Below are 23,340 nucleotides of genomic sequence, written 5' to 3'. Positions count from 1 at the left end.
TGTTAAACAACAGCAAAGCATTCTCCTGGCTGTCTTTTTACAGGCCTTGCATACAGACATAGGAACTTAGAATAGGATTCAGAAGGGGCACATTATTTTTCTAGACTGATATTCAGAAACCAGAACAATATTCATTCATGTTACCTTCTAAACAGGGCTCAGCTATGGATGTTGAGACACGCTGGAAACACGTGACAATTACAGCTCTCTGGCACAGACAAGTATATTCCTATCTATACACGCCGTGTCTTGCCAAACGAAGGCACAAGTGCTTCACTGGCAAGATTCAGTTGTGTACAAGCACTTCTCCAGAACTACAGCTTATCTTTACTTTGTAAGTCACAGGAAAACAATCTGTCCAGTGGACAAAATTAATGAAATTTCTGCCACAGAACTTTTTAACCATCAATTTTGCACTTTGAACTTGGCAGCTCAATACACATTGTTCGTCAGCAGTGACACCCGGCTCAATACTTTGTAAATATTAAGTTATGTTACTGTCTATAGGGCTTTCCCAGTTGGATTAATTTGCTACAAAACATACCCCTAAGAGGACAGATGTGTCAGTGTAAATATTGCACGTAAACCAGGGTGTATGGGGTACTTTGTTGCCAAACACTTTTTTAATTTGCATTTCTAACATTTGCCCCCAGGCAATAGTAGCCATGATTTATAGAAGACAAACGCAAGAACTACCCAAATGACCCAGCTAACATTCTAAATCACAAACCATAACTAAACAGTACAGGTCGTTGTTTTTACAAATCTGTGAATAGCAAGATATAATGATACACATTCCTGTTTTCCATCTACCAGCTATTCCTTGCCACTGGATTAGAAATCTCAGTTCTCAGTTAAAAACTGTAAATGAACAAGATAAGGTATGCTAGCCCTGTTTTCACATTCTGCAGCCCACTGTCTCTACCAACAGATGTGATGGACAATGCAACTGCATTCCTGGAAGGCATTTCCCTATTTCCAAGTCCACGTTTCCTTTCACATAAGCCCCCACTTCCAGCCTCAGCAGTCTAGTTTCATGTCAAGTATGCTCACTGTACCTCTTGATCGTCTTGCTCCAGTATCCTTTCCAGCAACAGAAAGTAATGGGTAACACATGACACAGGCAGATTCACTGGATACATACAGTCAATATATTACTGCTCTTGCATATGACACATAGTGTGAAATCTCCAATACTTATATATATACAAAAAGGTTTATATTCAAGCCCCAGGACACAATGCAGTTCTCAATACAACCAAGAGCAGAAACTGCACATGAAACCTTTCCAGATACACTTCTGTATCTTGCATAACATTCTAAGATTAAAGAATGCTATGGGAAAAGACCAATACACATAAACTGAGAAGTGGAAACAGCTTCGCTTTTTAATATAGGGGTAGTTTAAGAGCTATGATACTTGAGTCGCTCAAAATCCGTCTGTGATTTGAACATGAATTTATTCGTGCTCCTGTTGAAGTAGTAAAGGATGTTTCTTGGTTGTCTTCCCTACAGTAAGAGCTTATAGATATGGCTTGAAACGCTCAACGTTAGTTATCTCCACTAACATGTTGTATCTCTCACCACAATTTGAGTCATCTGCTAGTGACTCTGGTACCTCACAGCATCTCAAATGATGCAATTTGAAGCTCACGAATTATATAATGTAGAAGACCAACTGCTGAAATGCTACATTGTTCAGTGAGACCAGTTCTGTCAAACAGATGAAAGACGGTCTTCCCCCCAGTAATGTTAAAGTTTGGAAAATCTTTCACCACATTTGACTTAGTTTTTTGGATGTTCAGATAAGTGCTCTTGCTGAAAATGCACCAGGAACTGAAGGTTAGAAACACAACAAATGCAATGCAAGAATTGAAAGTGAAGTCCAAGCTAAGAGCCTTGAAGGAGCACCACTCCACTAAATCCCTATTAATACCTAAACAGGGCAGGAATCTGACTTGTAGGGACCCTAGGCAGGCAAACAGAACATCATGTAAACGGGCAAGACAAAATGTGCACAGACTTCCTCTACCCCACTGAACGTTGCCCCACAACAGCTGGAAATTATAAGGGGAGCTGAGTGCTGGAAAGTCTCTGAAAGAAACTCTTTGCTTCCAGCAAGATGAGTAATACATCTGTTCCCTAGTTGTGAGCAAACACTACAAAGGAATAATTAGAAACTATCTGACCTGAAACCCACATGCCCATTACTGTGGTATTTTTCCACCCACTACAGGTGAAACAGAAGATGGGCTGGACCTGGAAGGGGAGGGGTGGAGTAGCAGCACAAGATGCTGATTTATAAAGCACTAGCAAACAGTCCTCTTTCTCCACAGGCTTTGGACAACAAACTCATCCTGCCTGAAGGATGCCGAAGTGCAAGCAGGGTTCCAGCTAATGTCTGCTTGCCAGCCGAGGGGGAACTACCTCTGTGAGCTTTGGCACTCCAACAGCCAAAACTGCTCTGAGCCACTTCATTCTCCAGCTGGGCTTTTGCTTTTCGTCCAGAGACTTTGGCTTGGTTGTTTCACTCCATCAGGAAAAGAATAAACTCACCAAGATGGTAAAGGTGAGTACACTGTTTGTGGAATTGCTGATGTACGTGTTTCTTCTTAAGATCAAGCATTAATTTAAGTTTTAATATGCATATATAAATACGAGCTAAGTGAAAAATGGAACTAACACTAGACACTGTTGGGCATCCAGTGTAATCACTAAAATTTTCACTATGTAGATAGGTACGCACCTCTAATCCTAAAAAGCAAAGAGATCAGGTTGGATAGGGAAGACTTCTAGGACTGGCCAGCTTCATAATCAACAGGTTCATGAACGCTATGCCTTTTGCAAATGCCAAAATCTGAGATTTTATGAAAATTTGCAGGTTAAAGGGTAAACATAGATGATAATAGAAGTGACCAATAGATTTTACTAACTTCATTAATTTTCTTCATTATTCTCCTCTATCTGCTAAGTTCTCACAACAGATAGCAGTTTTCTTTCTCTCCTTATCTCTCTACTTTTGGGGATTTGAAAAGCTGAACAGATTTTTGGGTGGGATAGTTAAAGACAGGAGGAGGAGGAGAAGGAGGAAAGTGAAGGAAAAATCCCAATAAACCAGATTGTGCATCTTTGGCAAGGTAGAAAAAAATAGAACTTCTTGTAACAGACACGTCCTTTATCTGGGATATGTATCACCAAGGAAATTCAAGTGCTTTAGGAAAAGGATTTCAGACTTTTAGCTCCCCCTAAACTACTCGCCAGCTCTTAGCTTTTCCCTTCGTCAAGATACAGTCTCAAGACTTCAACATTCCTCTAATTAAAGGGCATCTGAGGATAAGATGCCACTTTTGAGTTCAGAAAAATATTAAGTAATAAAATGTTCCAATCCTTTTTTTTTTTTTTCCTTGTTTCCATTACTTGAGCTCTCTGGTTTAGTCTATATGTAATTAAGATCTCTACTCTCAACTCATCTGAAATATTACCTCTGCAGGAGACCAAACACTGACAAATGCCCTGCAGAGTATGTATGTACTCATTAGACAGACAGCAGCAGCCAAGTTCATCTGGCCCACTAGTAAAGCACACCATCAGATAAGATCCAGTATGAACTCTCATAAAGCTCTGATGGTTAATCTGTAAGGAAGCCTGTGAAATGGGGTCAACCAATAGCTCTTCCAAGGCATGGCACGTAGTTTACAAGATAATTAGTATCTGGAACGTTATGATTATAGAAGCTGGTAAATTAGCAATACAGGAAGTTTGCCCTTCAGACTACAGTATTAACTTAAAGTTAGGAAACAGCACAAAAGAGTGAAGAGTTTGCTAACTCCCTGCCAGTTCTGAGCTCTATGTGGAAAGACAGACTTGCTTCTCCTTGGCCACCAGTATGGTGTTTGCCTCCGTTTCTCACTACGTGATCGAGTGTAAATGCATAAATATAAATGTGTAAACTTCTTTTTCTTTTTTAATTAAAATTGACATCTTGAAGTCATGTATCTAAAAAGCTCCAGGAACAGCCAAGTTATCAATTAATATTTTTTCCCCTCCCCTTTCCTTTTAAAAATCTTTTGCTTTTTGCTTTTACACCGATCTCTTCTTGGAGCTGATAAATGACTTAATGCTTTTCACTAGCAGTGCTGAGATCCAGGGCAGTATTCCTACACTTTGTATTAGACCATAAATTACTAAAAGTGTTGCACATCTCTAAAGGAATCACTGTAATTTACATCTGCTGAAGACCTGACCATGATTACTGTAACACATGCTGGAGAGATCTCAGGGTAAGACAGGAACTAGCACTCTAAGATGCCAGGAGAAAGAGACAGTAGCAATTTGTAGCTTGTCGAAAACAAGTAGATTTGTCAGAGTTTGACTTGTTTGTGGCATTTTTCTACTGCTTCCTTCAAGTCCCAGCAGATGTTCACAGCAATGCCAAAACCTTATTTCTTTTACAGAAAAAGTCCGATGTTTACTCGGTTGAGGTCTGTGGGACAAAAGATCTGGAAAAAACAGAGACTGGAGATGAAGAGGAGAAGTACAAAGACTTAAAAGGCAACAATAAAAAAAAGAAGGCAGAAGACCTTAAGAAAGAACTGGACCTGGTGAGTGCTGCTAAGCTCCCATTACAGCCAGCAGGACAGCCTCTACCCGCTGTCTGAATGAAGTCCGGTGAAGGGGAGTGAAAATGCCGATGCACTATCATTTTAACAGAAGACATGCTGCACTGAAAATCCTAACATGGGGAAGGATTTGCTTCCTCACGCTCCTGAAGTGTGCCAGAAAAAAGTTGTGCAGGATTCATACCTATAATGAAAGAATGATTCTGGCTTAATTAAGCCACCAATGATACAGAACGTTATCTACCCAAAGAGGAGTTATTCCCCAGATGGAATAACCGTAATCAGTATTTCCTGTGAACCGCCACTTGCACAGTCAGCCAAGAAACAGAGGGAAAGGTAGAAGCACAACATTTTGCTCCAGAGATTTCTAGTAGATCTAAAAAGAATGCCTCAGCTTTAAGCAGAGGTTTTCTTCTCCAAACTAACTGCACTGTACTTCAAGGACAGTGCACTAAGCTCAAGAAACCTGTATTTTACTTCTAGCTTGCTAGTTAGTGACCTGCTGGCTGATCTTGGAAAAGTTGCTTCCTCTCTACACGTTTCAGTTTCCCAATCTGAAAAATGAAGCTAATTATACTGACCTCTTTTCTCAATTGCTTTGAGAGCAGCTCAAAGGAGAGGCTGTTTATGGGCTAGATGGTATTTCAAAGGTAAGGAAACCCCAAAATGACCCATCAGCTTACCCATCGTGTTTCCAAGATCTACCTAGTACTAGCTAAATAACTCTCAGTGTATCTGATCTTTGCCACCAGGGGATGTAAGATTACTCTCATGTTTCTAAAGAGAAACCAAAGCACAGACAAGTTAATTGACTCATCCAAGTACCAATGAATCATTCTGTGAAAACAATTGTGAGATCTCTCAAATTCTTGGCTTCTAAATCTCAGTTCGGCACAAGATATAATTAGGTCAAAGATACCACAGAGGTGTTACTGCAGGGAAAGCAGAAGAGCTTTGAGATTTCCCTCTCCCATACCCTTTTTAATTGTGGTTAGAACCTGCTGCTTCTTTCTACAAGAACGTGGCAAATAATGACACGTACCCTACCTTGTCAATCAAGTGTAAAGATTGTTGTCACACGTATTCTGACACCACGCTTTCTTCTATTAACATATTGCCTATGGTACTGAATGCCTGAGTCCTGCAGCACGTAAAGAGGAACTCTTTAAAAGCAGCACAGACTTTTGTGGCAAGCAGTATTAACATGAAAAGACCACTCTGTTCTTGTGACAGATTTGCTGGAGGAGGGAGCTATTTACAAAAGTACTCTCAAAATTGAAAGAAAATGCCGTCTTCCAGTGGAAGATATTTTGCTTATCAATATGCAAATTGCGTATTGTCTATTCCTGAAAGTGGGATGTCATACTAGCAACTGGATCCATGGTCTGAGATCCAGGCATTTTGAACATTCTCTAGATCCTGAAATAAAAGTTTCAACAGTCTGACATTCTGCTCACTATCATTTTCTCTTTTGGAATCCAGGAGGACCACAAACTCAGCACTTCAGAACTGGAGGAAAAGTATGGTACAAGCATCAACAAAGTAAGTCCATAGGGCATCATTAAAAAACTGCCTGAATCAGTTGCCTTACTTTGCCTCTGGCTTATCCCAAGCTTCCTAGAAGCAGTAGGAAAGCATTCAAATCAACAGACTCATACATAGATGTATGTGATGCATGCATGCACGAGTATGATGCACTAACTCCCAATAAAGCCTAAACCAGCAAGTTAGTGTGCAGCCCTGACCTGTATTTAAACTGGAGTTTCTCTCAAGTCTGAAGAAGTCTGATCTACTGTTTTGAAATCAAAACCCCTGCACAAAATGTGACCTCAAAGTTTGTACCAGGACCTTAGTTTTTCTAAGGTTTTTACCTGGTATTTTGATTTCACTACAATTCATTTTTCACCGGCAGCGTCTGTAACAATTTAGAGCAAGAGAGTGTGATGGAAATGATTTTATCTTGAAGGAAACACTAGATTTGAGAAACTATACACCCAAGTCCCTTTGACACCTGACATTTGAATATCAAAGCATTGCAACATGGCCAGAGTACAGACTAGAATTTCAGGAAACCCATAAACTACAAACGTCTTGTGGAAATGCAGAAACAGCAGCAAAAGAACTGATGTCTGTTTTTCCCCAGCTTTCCCAACACTTAGTACAGGTATACTTGACAGATAACCGACAGAACGAAAACTCCCAATGGACACAGCCCCAAATTCAATGCTCCAGTAACAAAATAGCTGTTTCTTCATAGCAGATAACTAATAGTATCCGCTCCGAAATCAGAAAGTTTGGAAATCAAAGATGCAGGTTACTGCAGCTGATCTGTGACACAAACAACATTCAAGGAAAAAACAGTGTGTGAATTTTGTTCCGAGTTGAGATAAAAATCTGTTTTTCCGGGACTTCATTTTGAACATGTCATTTACTTTTGCAGGGTCTCTCTAGTGCAAGAGCAGCAGAGATTTTGGCTCGAGATGGTCCCAACTCACTCACTCCTCCCAAAGCCACCCCTGAAATCCTTAAGTTCCTCAAGCAGATGGTGGGAGGGTTTTCCATCCTCTTATGGATAGGAGCTGTCTTCTCCTGGATTTCATTTGGCATTCAGCTTGCCCAGGGATCTGAATCACCCTTTGACAATGTAAGTAATTGAAATACTACTTCACAGTTACTCAGTAACTACAAGGAGGCTTTTTATTCTTTCAGGACTCTCCCTCTACTACTGAACATTTCTGATAAACGCTCAAATACCTGACATACCACTTCTGTCCAAGAGTGTCTATCCAAAGGTTTTATAACCACTCCATAATCATAATACTTGAGTACTCATAAGAGCAATACTTCAGTCCACAAAGAACTCCAGAGTCTTTGACTCCAATTCCCTTATGAGTTACACTCTGCTAGGAATATTATTTGTTCAGGTTTGTGTCAGGTATAGTTTGGAGAAGGCTTTTAGAGAGATGGGAAACTTGCTATTAAAAGCCCTTTTCCTACTCAGAAAGCTTTACTTGACTATTAGCAGGGCAAAACTTGAAAGTTCTTTTCTTATTTCTTAAACTGTCTTTTAACCTGACCAATATCTCATTTTAAGAGTCTCCCAAAACAATACAGAACTGTGATTTATTCTAGCAGAGAAATTGCTGAACACTTGTCTTAAATTAACTGAATTATATCTTTTATTGATCAGCTCTACCTTGGAGTAGTCCTGGCACTGGTTGTCATCCTCACTGGTATCTTCGCTTACTATCAAGAAGCTAAAAGCACAAACATCATGGCCAGCTTCAGTAAAATGATTCCACAGGTGAGAATAACCAATGCATTTCACCTGAGGTAAAAGTTCATTTTAATACCGCACCTTGAAATGACAAAAGCACAATAAGCTCAACTTGAATGTACCTCTTGGTACGAGGTTTAGAGGATGGCACAATGCTAATTTTTGTCACACTTCGGTCTTTCAGCAAGCTCTTGTCATCAGAGATGCAGAGAAGAAGGAACTGTCAGCAGACCAGCTGGTGGTTGGAGACATCGTGGAAATAAAGGGCGGAGACAGGATCCCAGCAGACATTCGTCTGATCTTTGCTCAGGGTTGTAAGGTAAACAGTACTTTGAAGCGGGGAAAGGGGAAAAACATGGTTTAGAGACTTTTATTGCATATAAAGAATTTCTGCACACCCAAGTTATTAGAGCTTTAATTAGACATGATCTAATTAAATCATAGAGTGCAGAAGCTATACTATGATGCTCAGCTCACCTAGGACTAACATCTCTACTCCCTGAACATCAAAAGAAGCCATTAGGTCCATACCACGTTCTAGCAATGCTCTTGGCCAGGACAGAGGCAGAAATACCAATACAGTATTAAGTGTTTCCAAAGACCTGGAGACAGATCTTCAAACCATGTTTTCTTTCAGGCTGCTACCGAAAATCCCACCGATAGACACACACACAACATTGACCGAACTCAACATTAGAGATTCTCTCATTGACAACGGCAACTCTCTCAGAGAAAAGGCACCGAGAGATTATGGCCCTGTCACCGATTATTAAATGTGCTGCCACTTTGCCTTCTGGGCTAGACATAACTGCATATTACTAACTTTAATATGGGCATGTCTCCATTTCATTAAAGGTGGACAATTCTTCACTCACAGGGGAATCAGAACCACAGTCTCGTTCCTGTGACTTCACCCATGAGAACCCCTTGGAGACCAGGAACATTGCATTCTACTCCACCACCTGTGTGGAAGGTGCGTACAGGCAGAGAAAAGGGCCTCCAGAAATGGCACCTCTACAGTGTGCTGCCTAATACCGCTAACTCGTTTTAAGCAATTCTGCTTCAAGGAATTCCAGAAAGGTTTAATTGCTCACAGGAAATTATTGTCCCAAGCACACCAAAATAAAGCCTTAAGCACTGGGCTGGTCATACTTAGTATCAACCAATGAGACATTTGTTTTAACACCTAGCCTGGTTACGGGTGCAACAATCGATTAATTGCGGTTTCCTTGTGGTCTTTCCATCATTATCTTCAGGAACGTCAATTTGCAGACGCCTCTGAATACTTGTGGATGCTTCTGTGTAAGGACTCTGCACACATAAAGGTGTTGTTCTTACTCTCAGCACTAAAGGGTATGTCTGTCATACCTGACAGACTATCAGCTACAGGACTGTTCGATGCCCAGGATAACACCTCATTCCTACTGCAATACAAGCAAAAAAGACTAATTAGTGAAAATAGTTTACATGTTTCTTCCTCTTCACCAACAGAGCAGTAAGATTTCTAAGAGGAAGAATTGCATTCTGGTGTGAAATCTCAGTCACATTAAGGCTGAGAAGGGTCTTCGTCAATCAGTACTGGGCACGGAAGACAGGACTAGTCTCTCCTAGAGTTAATAGTCTTTTACTTCTCTGCAGGCACCGCTACGGGCATTGTAATCAACACTGGGGATCGCACTGTCATCGGGCGGATTGCCTCTCTCGCGTCGGGAGTAGGAAACGAGAAAACACCCATTGCTATTGAGATAGAACATTTCGTCTACCTGGTTGCAGGAGTGGCCATTTCCATTGGTGTTCTCTTCTTCATTATATCTGTTTCTATGCGAAACAAGATTCTGGACTCCATCATCTTTCTAATTGGTATCATTGTGGCAAACGTGCCAGAGGGACTGCTAGCCACAGTAACGGTAAGTCTACGTTTGAATTCACTGGTTGCCACTGTAGTTCTTCGGTCATTACCACTATTCATCACTCCTAAGTTCATTATAGTGCAACACTAAGCAGTGAAGAACAGATTATCTTTTAAGTAACTTGGCTGAGTTGAGTTTGAAATAAGTGTGTTTTTTTCCATGAAACTTTCAGTTTCATAACTGAGCCATTAGTCTTAAAAGCTGCAGCACAACAAACCAGTTTGAAATAAGGTTCTTCAAGTACCGTTCTCCCTCATTTGCTAACCAGTAGAATGATGTGACTCGTTTCCCCACAACCTGTTCCTATTGGGAAATGAGGATATTGTACTCTAAAAGTCACATGAAAATTCCACTAACTAACACAAAGAAGGCATCACTAAAATCTCTGGCTGGGAAGCAGCACACCTGCTAAACACTGTTAGTTCTGAAGTACACCAAAAACGAACAAATAGCAGTACTGCAATAATGAAGAGAATCATTTCAGGATTCATTAAGCTGGTGATTAGGCGCTCCCCTCGCATTGTAGGTTCTTCCATCTAAACCAGCCTCTTAACTGATATGACATTCTTATTTTTATCAGCAGGCAAGCAGGTTCCTCTCAGCAGCAAATGTACTTGTGGTAGTTACAGCCAAACCTCTGACCTTAATAATGTTATTAAAAAAAAAAAAAAAAAAAAAAAAAAGGCACTGCAGTCAACCTAAATATAATTTTTTAAAAAATGTTCTCTTCCTACAAAAAAAAAAAAATTGACGCAAAATACCTCATTGCATCATTCTGTAACTACCTCACTAGCAGTGAACTGAACTTCTCTACTTCTGCCAGGTGAGCCTGTCTCTGACAGCCAAGCGGATGGCAAAGAAGAACTGCTTGGTGAAGAACTTGGAAGCTGTAGAAACACTTGGTTCTACCTCTATCATCTGTTCTGACAAGACAGGGACCCTCACACAAAACAGGATGACTGTTGCTCACCTCTGGTTTGATAATCAGATCTACTCAGCTGACACCAGTGAAGATCAAACAAGTAAATATGGCAATGGGGGGATCTGGGAAGGGGCAACTACTTGGATCAAACCTGTGATGTTTCATACCCACTGGCTCTCAAACTGATGTCAATGGGAACGTCTTTTGATAGCTAAAACAGGCATGTCTTCCTTCCACACACAAGTGCAGTGTGCAACAGCAAAGTCCCTTCTTAGTCATGTAGAGATGTGAAAAAATGAATTAATATTTGAACTCTACTCACAGAAAGGAAGTCTGGAGAAGGTTCTAATCCAGATCCTTTTGCTGTCTGTAAATTTAGTAGGGAAATAAACAAAGAAACATAATCTAAGCAACTTTGCCAGAACTGCTGACTGACAGATTTAAAGGTTTGCGTCAAATTGTTTTTCCGTAACAGAACCTCTCAAAAGAACAACTCTGCAAGTAATTCAGTCCTGCTGTTTCAAACTTAAGCTTCTATTTCTGTCACATAATATGCTAAAGGATGCAATGTGTATTTTGCTTCCTCTCAGCCCAGCCTTTTGATCAAAGTTCACCATCATGGACAGCATTATCAAAAATTGTAACTCTCTGCAACCGGGCGGAATTCAGACCAGGACAGGAGAATCTCCCAATAATGAAGGTACTGCCTATTACCCATCAGCTTATTTCTCTTCCTCTGAAAGAACAATACATATCTGTTGTTCTGTTTGGCGTTAGTGATCGCCTCCACTTTACCATGCCAATCCTCTAAGTTACTATTTACAGTAGTATTACTGCTATACACTTGCAAAAAGTTTAAGACAGGGAAGAAAACCCACACAGCCAAGAGCAACTGTCCCTATAAGGAAAAAGGCAATTCAAGTAGCAAGAATTTCTACACTAGTAATTACTAGACTATTAATTTAATATAGCAAAATAGAAAAGGTAAACATGCCTTAATTAATGTCTTTACACACAACCGCTGAAGGTAGTAAATTCTGGTGACTAGGCTACCAGAACAAACCCCTGATTTCTACTATTTACTCCATCAGTGCCTTCCTCAAAGTCATTTGATTTTGTGCATCAGTTAGCTCACCTGTACTTGCCTGCTGCTACCCTAGAACTGCATTACAAAGCTGCCACACAAACCTGAAAGCGATCACAAATCTTGCACTCTCCCAGAATCAAACCCTAATTTCATCTCTGTGCTGTAGCTTAGTTGTAGCAGCAAGAGCAAAACAGTTGTCCCAAGTTTTTACCGTAATAATTTTCTCTGACAACTTGAATATAGCAACATAGATTCACTGCTGCTTAAGGCTACAACATGTTATAGAATCACGCAAGCTCTCCTGATGGAAGTGCAGAAGTATACATGCTATAAGCTGTTTGTTCTTTTGTGCATACAGAGAGTTGTGGTAGGTGATGCCTCTGAAACAGCTCTGCTGAAATTTGCAGAAGTCATTTTGGGTGACATCATGAATATTAGAGCGCGGAACAAAAAAGTAGCTGAAATTCCTTTCAACTCTACCAACAAATTCCAGGTGTGTCTCATTTTTGGAAATTATGCCAGACTGTTTCCAGCTTAAACCGTTTCTATCACTGGGTCTAACGCAACTATCTGTGACCTGGAAGTCTTAATGGGGTAATTCAATGACAGACGAAATTTAAGCTATAATAAATATAGTTCATTCTGTTTGATGGAATGTATGATATCCTCATAGAAAAGAGGAAATATTACTTCTATGCAAAGTGACCAAAACTAGACGCAAGTGAAGATCACATATTCATATTTGTGGCACACAGCTTTCCATTCATGAGACTGATGATCCCAAGGACAAACGCTTTCTGCTGGTGATGAAAGGTGCGCCAGAGAGAATTTTAGAGAGATGTAGCACCATCATGATCAACGGCAAGGAAGAACCACTGGACAGCGAAAAGGCAGAAGCTTTCCAAACAGCATACATGGAGCTGGGGGGCATGGGAGAGAGAGTGCTGGGTGAGTCCAACTAGAGGGACTATCAGACAACTGTGGTTTAAAATGGGAGTTTAAATCTTGGTACAATCCACTGCGTATAGACTTCATTCCTCTTGCAGTACAGTTGAAAAAGGAAAGTGTACAGGCACCTAAGCAGAGTATTAAAACCACACTGATGTGCTGTAAGCTCTCTGTTGGCAGGGATGCCCTTACTGCTCTATACTGATGTTGATCTGCCACACTGAGCAGCCAAAAAACCCCGTAAGTAGTCCACAAAGGAAAACACTCTTCCCTGCTGGCAGTATCACTACCTTTGCCACGTGAAACACCAACTCTACGTGAACTTTGACGTGAAGGTTACAATGGCAGGTTAAAAAAACCTCCATAAAAAGCTAATGGTTAATGCACTGGAGTTCTATGGACAAGAGCAAAGCCTGATGCTACACAGCAAGCTCTCCTCTTTCTCCCACTATTTCCTGTATGTTACATCAACCTAAGTTTCCTTCCAGGTTTCTGTCATTTGTACCTGCCTGAAAATGAGTTTCCAGACACCTACCCATTTGACACAGATTCCATGAACTTCCCAACCTCCAACCTGTGCTTTGTTGGGCTCTTATCTATGATTGACCCACCTCGGTCCACAGTGCCAGATGCTGTCTCAAAATGCCGCAGTGCTGGGATCAAGGTAGGGATTTTACAATGAAAAATGCAGTGATTCTACAGAAATACTCATGATAATACAGCTTTTAAGATCTTCCACCACACTGTCATTAAGTATCTTTCTAGCAACAGCTACCAAAACCCTAAACGTTCCTTAATACCACTCTACAAGTGTAACTTAAAGAAACTACTTGAAGGCCCTGAGAGGCAAAACAGTTTAATTTAAGTGGGTATCAGACTATAGGAAGCACATGGAATCCCCAAACTGGAAATTCAAATTTGGAGAAACTCAGATACTGTCTCATCAGATCCATTTCTAGAATATAGAAACCATGCCAGCTAGAATTACTTGCTTGTAAACAGAGTAAGGTAACAGAAACGATTCTTGAAAAGGCATTAGCACACAGGGCTACACCTGTTACAAACTTTTATGCATAGGCATCGCTAATCTCAAAACCGTTCAAGTTGAATCTGAAGCAGTAATTCTCCTAATTTCGCTCCTGGGGACCCACAAGTAAACCTTCAGCTTAGGCAGAGGGGCAATCTAGCTAAATAAAGGAAAAATGGTATTTGGAATTAACAATCTCAGATGAGATGAATCCCAAGTCCCAACCCTGATGAAATTTTCTGTAGTCTGAAGACAGACCTGGCAACTGGCAACTCTTCTTCAAGAAAAACAAGAAACAACTGTGTCTTATCTGTCAAGACACCTCAGTCACAAAGATCCATTTTAAGATGCAATATTCTAATGAACTGTCTCCTTTGAGTATACGTAATATAAATTCTTACATAAAGGCTTCTTTATTCTGCATTATTCTAACCTTGCTGCCTGTGACAAGTTCTTCCTTTACAGCCCTGATAAAATAGGGCCAATAACAAGAGGTAGAGATCAGATGTCAATACAGAGCTAAGTAATCAATAGTAATAATCTGTCATTGTTATGTACATAGCACAGCTTTCCAAGTTCAGATTCTAAACTGCTTCCTGGTGTACAACAATAGATATTTCACCTTATCTCACTCCAGCCATTGCATATACATTTGTCACACTGACTGCTTGTCCCTTCCTCAGGTTATCATGGTCACTGGCGATCATCCAATCACAGCTAAAGCCATTGCCAAGAGCGTAGGCATCATTTCAGCCACCAGCGAGACTGTGGAAGATATAGCTAAGCGCCTCAACATTCCTGTTGAGCAAGTCAATAGACGGTAAGAGCAAACAGAGTACAGGGGATACCTACGAGCTCATTTTCTGAAAGCTATGCCTTCTCCCTCCACAATGCTTTTATAGCCTGTTTCTGTGTCATGGCTGCTTTTTGCTTTTCTGTTTCTTGATACGTTCCCAGCCATTGCATCCATTCAACGTACCAGCTCTACCTAAATAACTGTGTGTCTAGATCAGTGGCTCTCATCTTCACTGGCCCTTGAAAAAAGTCCTAGCAAATTATACTTTGCAGATCATGTTGGACTTTGCTGTCACTGCCCATGTGACAAAACACAGATATACGAAAAACAAAATTCAGAATCACATAACCTAAGGACCATCAGTCCAAATTCCTCTTTCACCCATTAAACGTGAAAAGAAAAACCTCATAAGACAAAGATAAAAGCTCTTTACAGAAAAGAGGTCTTCCTCCTCCACTGTCCCACCCTCCCACTCCGAGTCCTCTTTAAAATGCATTTTCTGCTGTTATGTCTGCTCAGGAGGAAGCTTCAATTACTCCCCTCTGTATCTAGGTAACTGTAATTCACTCTGGATTTGTACAGTGGCTTTCATTCAACACCTGCTGATTAACAACTAATGCTTCTGAAATTAACTCCATTTGCTGCTTTCCTTACTATCAAGCCACATACATTCTATGAATGCACTATTTTTATCTAAGCCTTTTGATTTGAAAATTTACTCAGCTTTCCTATGGCTCTTACAGAGAAGCTACAGCAGCAGTAGTTAATGGGATGGAGCTGAAGGATATGAGCTTACAGCAGCTGGATGAAATCTTGTGTAACCACTCAGAGATAGTCTTTGCTCGGACATCACCCCAACAGAAACTGATCATAGTTGAAGGCTGCCAAAGGCAGGTGAGCAAGAGGTGTAAAAAGTTACACACAGATATGGCTACAGGGCATTCATGAGGCAGTAGCTTTCCGCAGATATCGTCCTCGAGGTGAGAGGGTGGGAGCCAGTTTCCGATGCTCTCTAAGCTCTGTTTGTGCTCTTTTCACTGTGCAAGAACATTATCTAACAGATTGCCACACACACTGTCAGGACAGCATCCAAGCTACTCAAATTCCTGTTACAGACTCTGAACTCATATTGAAAAAATGAGCTTTTCCTAAGTTTGATTAACTTGGAGCTGTACTGAGGGTCTGTCTTTTGCATATAATTCTGAGATGCTGCTGCTGTGCTGCATATAAAGCCTCCTGGGCAAAGACTGTACACTGTTTGGGAAGGAGCCTTCCCTCAGGAATTCTTTAAACCCAGATAAAAGCAACATGTTACCACATCCTCTCCTCTTATCTCTTGTGGCCATTTAGACCTATGCAGTTCCCGCCCACAGGAATGTTTAGAAGTGAAGGTATGAATCCCACAAAACGTCATAGCATGATTTATATAGGACCAAGCCTTATCTGTATTACTTTCAAAGACTGTAAACCTACAGAAAGCAGGATTTAAAGAGAGTTTGTCCCATCCACAGGCAATATTATGTAAAGGAGCATGGAGTACAGCCAGCACAAGAGGCAGAAGAGAAATAAATGACATGTAGAGAGTATACACACTACTGCTGTGCCTGAACTTTGCAGAGGTGATGCGGCACAAGACATTATTTTATTTTTGTAATTACAGCAGAGCTAAGCTTTCAAATCAGCATTATCAGCTCTTCAGGTTTAAGCCTGAACTGCTTTCAGGAGAGTAAAAAAAAAAAAAAAAAAAAAAAGGAGCGGGGGAGGGGATAAAATCTTTCAATTTCATCTCTCTTATTTTCTTTTTGAATGGCCTTTGGTAGACAGGGGGTAAATGTGTTCTGCACTGCTTAGACACCCACACTCCCAGTAGATTTGGCTCTTTAGAGGATGAAAAGGAACACCCTCCCTGCCTCAACTCGAGCCAGTCAGTCTACATGCTATGTTTAGTACTTAGAGCTTATAAGCCCTTCTGTACATGGCATTATTTATAGGTAGTGACACTATGCTAAATCCCCACAGGGACAGGACATTCAGTATTTGTATTAATCAGTTTGTCAGGCTTTTTCCCACTCCGAACACTCTGTATTGCTATCAAGCCATGAACTTTTGCATCAGCTAGAACAGGACCTTTAGCTGCAGTAGACGGTTTCATTGGAAGATAAAAAAGAAACTGAGTTGAATTATCAGAGTTTTCCATCTTTTGGATCATTAGTTCAACTCTAGCATAGACTGGCAATGACCAGAAGTTGTTGGGATGATAAGGGTAAGAATGATCTCTAACTGAAGACTTACATAATTTACAATTAGGATGAGAACTGACTGATTCTATAAGCACTTCAAAAAAAGAGAGAGGAGGGAAAGAGAGAGGAGGGAAAGAGAGAGGAGGGAAAGAGAGAGGAGGGAAAGAGAGAGGAGGGAAAGAGAGAGGAGGGAAAAAAGACAAGGACAGAACATGTTGTGTCAACTGAATCTCTTACAAGTGCCAGAGATGAGCCTGGGTCTTCTCAGACAGGGATAGACCATACACATACAGACAGCTGTCTAAATTTTTAAGCCCCCTTCTATTCCACAAAAAGAAATGATCAGATTAATAGCATTTTAAGTGCATCTAATTTAGATGCCTACTTTTTAGAATGTAGTAAAACGTATCCCTGAATTTCCTGTTTCTCTCTCCTATGAAGGGAGTCTAGGTGACAAAGCTCGGATACAGGCATCTATCACACAGAAGTGTGAGGTTGCTGCATTAATCCTACCTAGCATCTTTCTGATCACTAGCTATGTTTTATGCGGGTACAAAGACGATTCAGAACTTCACATCAGCATCTTTCTTCTAGCGATTTAAACACAGGGAGTGTGCCGAGAGCAGACTGTCCTTAGAGCAAGATAGCACCATCTCCTCAAAAAACCCACATCTGAATCTTTTGTGTGTTCCAGGGAGCAGTTGTTGCCGTGACTGGAGATGGAGTCAATGACTCGCCCGCTCTTAAAAAAGCGGATATTGGAATTGCTATGGGTATTGCTGGTTCTGACGCAGCTAAAAATGCAGCTGATATGGTACTGCTGGATGATAACTTTGCTTCTATTGTCACAGGAGTGGAGGAAGGTAAAAATAATGTTGCTATCCACTTTCTTAGCTGAAAGCTGCTGACAGCCACGCAGCACTGGTGGGTTCTCCTGATCCTTTCCCTCCTTTTTTCTTTCTGGATTTCAAAATGTGATTTTGATATTTGGAAAAAATAGGAATCAGTTCCATTTATAGACACATGACAAACAGACAATAAGAAAATCATCCCCCTCTCTCACACATAGCATTGGTCTGCTATTGCTTCTTGTTCGAGCTCTAGGCAAAAGTAATCTCCATCTTGTTCCTGTGCAGTTCTGAGCCCACAAAGATACAAACTGTTTTCTCTACATTTTCACTCTATTACTTGCCCACACATCACCATCGCTGTGCTCCACCTATGACAGTAACACACATTCCACTCTTCTTTCACCATAAAGAGCTTGTGGTTTCCATTAAAACTACAGTGTATTGTGGAACGGGACTTTTTCCTCAATCTTTCTCATTGAAAGAGATCTTTTAGTTTCCCTTGAATTTTCCTTTTATTTTCACTTGAATTTTCAGAAGGCTCTAAGAGAAGGCAGGTTAGTTTAAAAAAAAAAAAAAAAAAAAAAGCCCCAAACGCATGAGGAAACAGATGAGAAAAGCAGACATAAGCAGTAAATGTTTTCACTTCATTTAGTTAAAAATTGAACTTTCTTCTGGAAAACACTGTCGACAATTAGCTTTTACAGAAGTGTTTCCTTCCTTTTCCCCCAGGCCGCCTGATCTTTGACAACCTAAAGAAAACAATTGCCTACACCCTGACTAAGAATATTGCTGAGCTCTGTCCCTTTCTCATCTACATTATTGCCAGCATTCCAATGCCCATTGGCACTATCACCATCCTGTTCATTGACCTGGGCACAGACATCGTAAGTTGGCGTCTTCTGAGTTATTTTCTGCTGAAATATCATGACAAGCGAGAGGGGCTGGGTGCAAAAGGACACGCAGAACACGGGAAGATTTAGTTGCCTTACCCTGCGGCTGAATAGCAAGCTAGCAAAAGAGTAGAAGGCTAGATTAAAAGCAGCCAGGTATAGAGAAAGAAGAGTAGAAAAAAAAAACCTGCAGAGGGGGAGCAGGAAGAAAAGACTTCTGATCCACGCTGACAAGCAAAACTCAGCAGTGTGCAAAACAAGTGTGTTTCAATCACGAGATCATACAGATCGCTGCAGTTACTACAGGGATGAATACCAGACATCTCATCAGAGCCCAGTCCGAGGGATCTGAAAGACCCTTTAATGTTTTGAGTATTCTCTAGCCCTTTGTATTGTCATATAATCATCAGACCTATGAAACAGTTTCAGACTTCCCTCAAATCTTTTATACATGTCAAGAGAATGCTACACAGATCCTTCTTTCATTTGCTCTGTGTATCCTGAAAAGGCAGGGTATATCAACAGAACCACTTGAGAACCGAAACTTTTCTGAGAAGCATCTGAAAAGCAGACAAATGTTGCCACCAAGGCTCTAATGGTTTATTTCTGTTGTAGATCCCCTCTGTCGCGTTAGCCTACGAAAAAGCTGAAAGCGATATTATGAACAGGAGACCTCGTAACAAAAGGAAAGACAGGCTGGTGAATGAGCAGCTCGCTGTATACTCCTATCTGCAGATCGGTAGGTTGGCCTGTTCTCTGAAACGTTATCTTGTATCAGCAAACCAAGACAGAGTCAAGTTGATTCATTTTTTAGAAAAGGGGGAGCTGAAACTCAACTCCTTCCTCTGCCTTCCTAGGCAAACTTACTAACTCCCTTCTGTTGCTCATTATTCAACAATACAACAGGCTTTTAATCTACAGAGGTCAAGAACCTTAGAGCACTAAGAGCTCTAAAACTACCTTTAGACTCATGGGAAGTTCCATGCCATACGAGAGAGATCAACACTGATATCCAGCACATTCGCCAGTGCTCCTAAATTTTGCTTATTCCTCATTCCTACCTCTTTGATTTTGCAGGTATCATGCAGTCAGTGGGAGCCTTTGTAACCTATTTTACTGTGTATGCTGAACAAGGTTTCCTACCTTCCACGCTGCTTGGTGTGCGAGTGGACTGGGAAAACAACGCCATTAATGATTTTGAGGATTCATATGGACAGCAATGGGTAAAGCCGCACTGAAACATCCTTGCACTGTCTCTCACCCAAGAGTTTCTTAAAAATTCTATACTCTCCTCCAAAATAAAGGATTAGGGAACGAGAGAGAGATTTAAACACAAACCCGATTCGTTTTCATCTAACGGTCCCTCAGGATAGACTCTTTAGAGCTTCCTGCCACCTAGCTCTTTCACTCAGAGTCCATTCTTTCATTCATGCTTCTACAGTTTGCCGCCTTCTGATTCAAAGCCTCTAGAGATGCACCTTCTTCTCTGGACTTTATGTTTAGACCCATCATAATCTCTCAGCCCTGCCTGCTTCTGAACAGCACTACTGTAAAGTACTTCGCAGACTCTCCCTCCCCCTTTCCCTCTTCATTCCCCCTCATTCATTCTGCAGAAATCACAAGACACAGAAACCATCAATAAATCAATATAAATACCTCCTTACACCAGGCTCGTGCCTCAGCCTCATGACTCATCCACAGTAACTAGCGGACTAGAACAAGTGGCCAAACTCTGATCATTATGTATCTAAATCTGGAATAAGTCTGCATTTACACCTTAGTAACTGAAATCCTGCTATCAAGATTTGCAGTCACTTGCACAAGATGTGAGTGTCTGATATAACACTATTTGATTTTTCCTTCGCTTTGCAGACTAAATACCAGAGGATGTACCTACAGTGGACTGGCTACACTGCCTTTTTTGTCAGCATCACAATTCAACAAGTTGCTGATTTGATCATCAGGAAAACACGAAGAAATTCCATTTTCCAGCAGGGTCTTTTCAGGTAAATTTTGCAGATTCTTCACCTGACATTTAAGAGGATAAGTTAGCCTGCTCCTAATTTTAGAAAAAGGTTAGCTCAGTGATTTAGCCCACTCACATTCAGTCTTTGAACAAAGACTAAATCTGGCTTCAAGCAATCACAAATCTCCAACATTTTATTACACCTCCCCCTACCCCCTTTCCTACTTCATGATACGTGTTTTCTTTAAAGAAAGATGTTGTATTTGTTACTCTGAAAACACATCAGCTTAAAACTAACTCTCCATTCGTCAAAGTGTTTACCACAAAAAAAAGGGAGTTTCCTCTCTAGATTATTTTCTTAAATTCTTTATGTAGTTATCAATAGATAGTGCATTTGGACTTATCTGAGATAACTTTAGCCACCGAGGAGGCACGAGCTGGTCAAACTCTCTAAGATAGTACTGGCTCCCCTCTGCAAAGCACTCTGCACCCTTCAATCCCATGGAAGCCAGGGAGTTAAAAGCATCTATTGGGATGGAGGCCACACTTAAAAGCTGGCATTTAGTCAGAGTATTTCTGATAGGAAAGCAAATTGTTTTCCTTTCTTTATCTGCAGGTACAGAGCCTACACTTAAGTATATTTCCTTCTTGGTTTACATTTGAGTCACAATGCGCACATTCACAGTGCAACTAGAAGACATGACTAATGCGCACTGCATGTCTACCTAAAGCTTGCTTCAATCTAGGTAGGTCAGGAATGCTGTAAGGAAAGACACAGGCACATGCAGTGTAAGACAGTGCTACAGAGTCTACCACTCGTCTCATGCTACTGTCTCTGCAGTGCTCATCAGCTGAGGCGGATCATTCAAGCCAGCTACCAGAGCACAACCACAACTCTGAAAGTGGCACAGCCTTTGCATTATGCGGTGGCATCAGGTTTTTATACATGGACAGAGGCATGTAACCCTTCCTCTTTGGTTTTCTTGTAGGAACAAAGTCATCTGGGTAGGTATATTTTCCCAGATCGGAATTGCTCTGATTCTTACCTATGGTCTTGGACATGTTACAGCCCTGAACTTCACACCGCTGAGGTGAGTTTTGATGCTAGCTTACTTCTCTTGCCCACCACATATAAACAGACATGGACTTACCATTCTGCCAGAAACAGACAAATGGGAGCAGGATGCCCATGCAGCACAATTCAAGGATAAATATTTAACAATATTCATCGTGAAGAACAGGGCGGACAATTTCTTGACAAAAAAGGGCATTATTTTCATAGTTTCCACAAAAAACCCCACTACTTTTTCTGCTAGATTTACTACTGAGGATCCAGAATCCTACTTGTGTAGAACAAACATTTTAATATTTTTTCCAGGATCCCCAATATTTTGGTGAGATTAGATAGCACTTTACTTAATTTTATCCAGGCAACTTTTATTTTAAATATATCACTGTCAGAAACGTTCCATTTTTCTACCATCTTCAGAGACTGTAACACCACCAGGCAACATTTTCTTCTGAATAGTATCTGGAATAAATTAATTCAGTAACTACTTAAGATTGGGAGGCTTACATGCGCATCATCTTATTTCTAACCGTTTGAGTGCTTAAATTAAGAAAAAAAAACCAAACCAAAACAAAAACCCCCAAAAAGCCAGATTCTCTTTTAGTGACACCAAATAGCACAGAGAGAGACCCCAGAAATTCAGCTGAGTGGTTAGATGCTTCTGAATGAGAACCTCTTCTCCCACTCCCAGGTTTCAGTACTGGTTTGTGGCTGTACCATTCGCCATATTGATATGGGTCTATGATGAAGTCCGCAAGCTGTTTATCAGGAGATACCCAGGAAGTAAGTAGATTTTTCTAGTTTAGTGTTTTAACGTAAGGTGTCCTTTCCTACCCTTTCACTCATACACCTACCTTAGCTGCTGCTGACAGGCGGACTGCTTAAAAATGGACCATTTGTTCCCAATAAATTACTTTTCTTTTCTGAGGAAAAAATAACTGATTTCCCCGCCTCTCTCCTACTGCAGGCTGGTGGGACAAGAACATGTATTACTGAAACAGTCGTTATCACTGGTCATCTTCCTCCTTGTGGAGAGCTTCTTCCCCACCTGACACAGCCTCTGCTGCTGCTTTAATGTCTTGTCTGTGCAATATCAAGCATGGGTTCGCCTCATGAGAGGGTGAAGAAATTTCATGAATTGAATGAAGAAATAAGGACTTTAGAGGTTGATAAGTTACCTCCCACTGTACTGTAAAGCTGACACTTGTCTAGAAATTGAAATGCTACCTATTTTTGTAAAAAGCACAATTTTCCCTCATTCAAAGATGAACTTGGAGAGCACTCCGAGAGGAAAACACGTGTAAAGGGGAAAAAAAAAAAAGAGAGGACAGAAAATCCATATAATCTAAGGCATTAATTTGCACTAAAAGTGTTGGTTTTGCTGATTTTCTTTTTTTGGTGGAACTGAATTCCAAGCGAGTACATACATAGATCTGTATTACCTTACCAAGGGTAGAAATGCTGTATAGGAGTAATTTGATAATAAAACTTTTTCCAGAAAACAGTTCTCCATCTTATTTTCTTATAAAGACTTAGAGAAACTGAGTAGAACAGGAAAGGACCTAACTTCTGCCAGGTCAAAGAGGAAAGAAGTACACACCTGCTTTTTCTGCCCCCATTAACAGACTAACATATTTCAAATACCTGTTCAGTTTTAATAAACACATCTTGAAAACCAAGACACAACCAGTTGATTTGAACACTTTGAGATACCAAATCCAATACTCACTTTCCAAAG

At 40.7% G+C, this 23,340-nt stretch overlaps 1 protein-coding gene across 1 annotated transcript; it reads left to right on the top strand.

The window, feature by feature from the left end:
• The first annotated feature begins 2,329 nt into the window (after window positions 1–2,329).
• On the top strand, window positions 2,330–23,106 carry ATP12A (ATPase, H+/K+ transporting, nongastric, alpha polypeptide). Its single transcript, XM_010581418.1, has 23 exons — window positions 2,330–2,569; window positions 4,455–4,601; window positions 6,102–6,161; window positions 7,060–7,263; window positions 7,810–7,923; window positions 8,081–8,215; window positions 8,752–8,869; window positions 9,535–9,803; window positions 10,630–10,828; window positions 11,319–11,428; window positions 12,174–12,308; window positions 12,571–12,763; window positions 13,252–13,427; window positions 14,474–14,610; window positions 15,330–15,480; window positions 17,521–17,689; window positions 18,407–18,561; window positions 19,183–19,306; window positions 19,645–19,790; window positions 20,440–20,573; window positions 21,523–21,624; window positions 22,294–22,385; window positions 22,570–23,106. The coding sequence occupies exons 1-23, from the start codon at window positions 2,561–2,563 to the stop codon at window positions 22,596–22,598; spliced, it is 3,108 nt and encodes a 1,035-aa protein (XP_010579720.1). The 5' UTR covers window positions 2,330–2,560; the 3' UTR covers window positions 22,599–23,106.
• Window positions 23,107–23,340: the final 234 nt, after the last annotated feature.

Source organism: Haliaeetus leucocephalus, unplaced genomic scaffold (assembly GCF_000737465.1).
Source record: "Haliaeetus leucocephalus isolate CR32 unplaced genomic scaffold, Haliaeetus_leucocephalus-4.0 Scaffold773, whole genome shotgun sequence".
Lineage (NCBI taxonomy): Eukaryota > Metazoa > Chordata > Aves > Accipitriformes > Accipitridae > Haliaeetus > Haliaeetus leucocephalus.
This window is presented reverse-complemented; position numbering and strand designations above follow the sequence as displayed.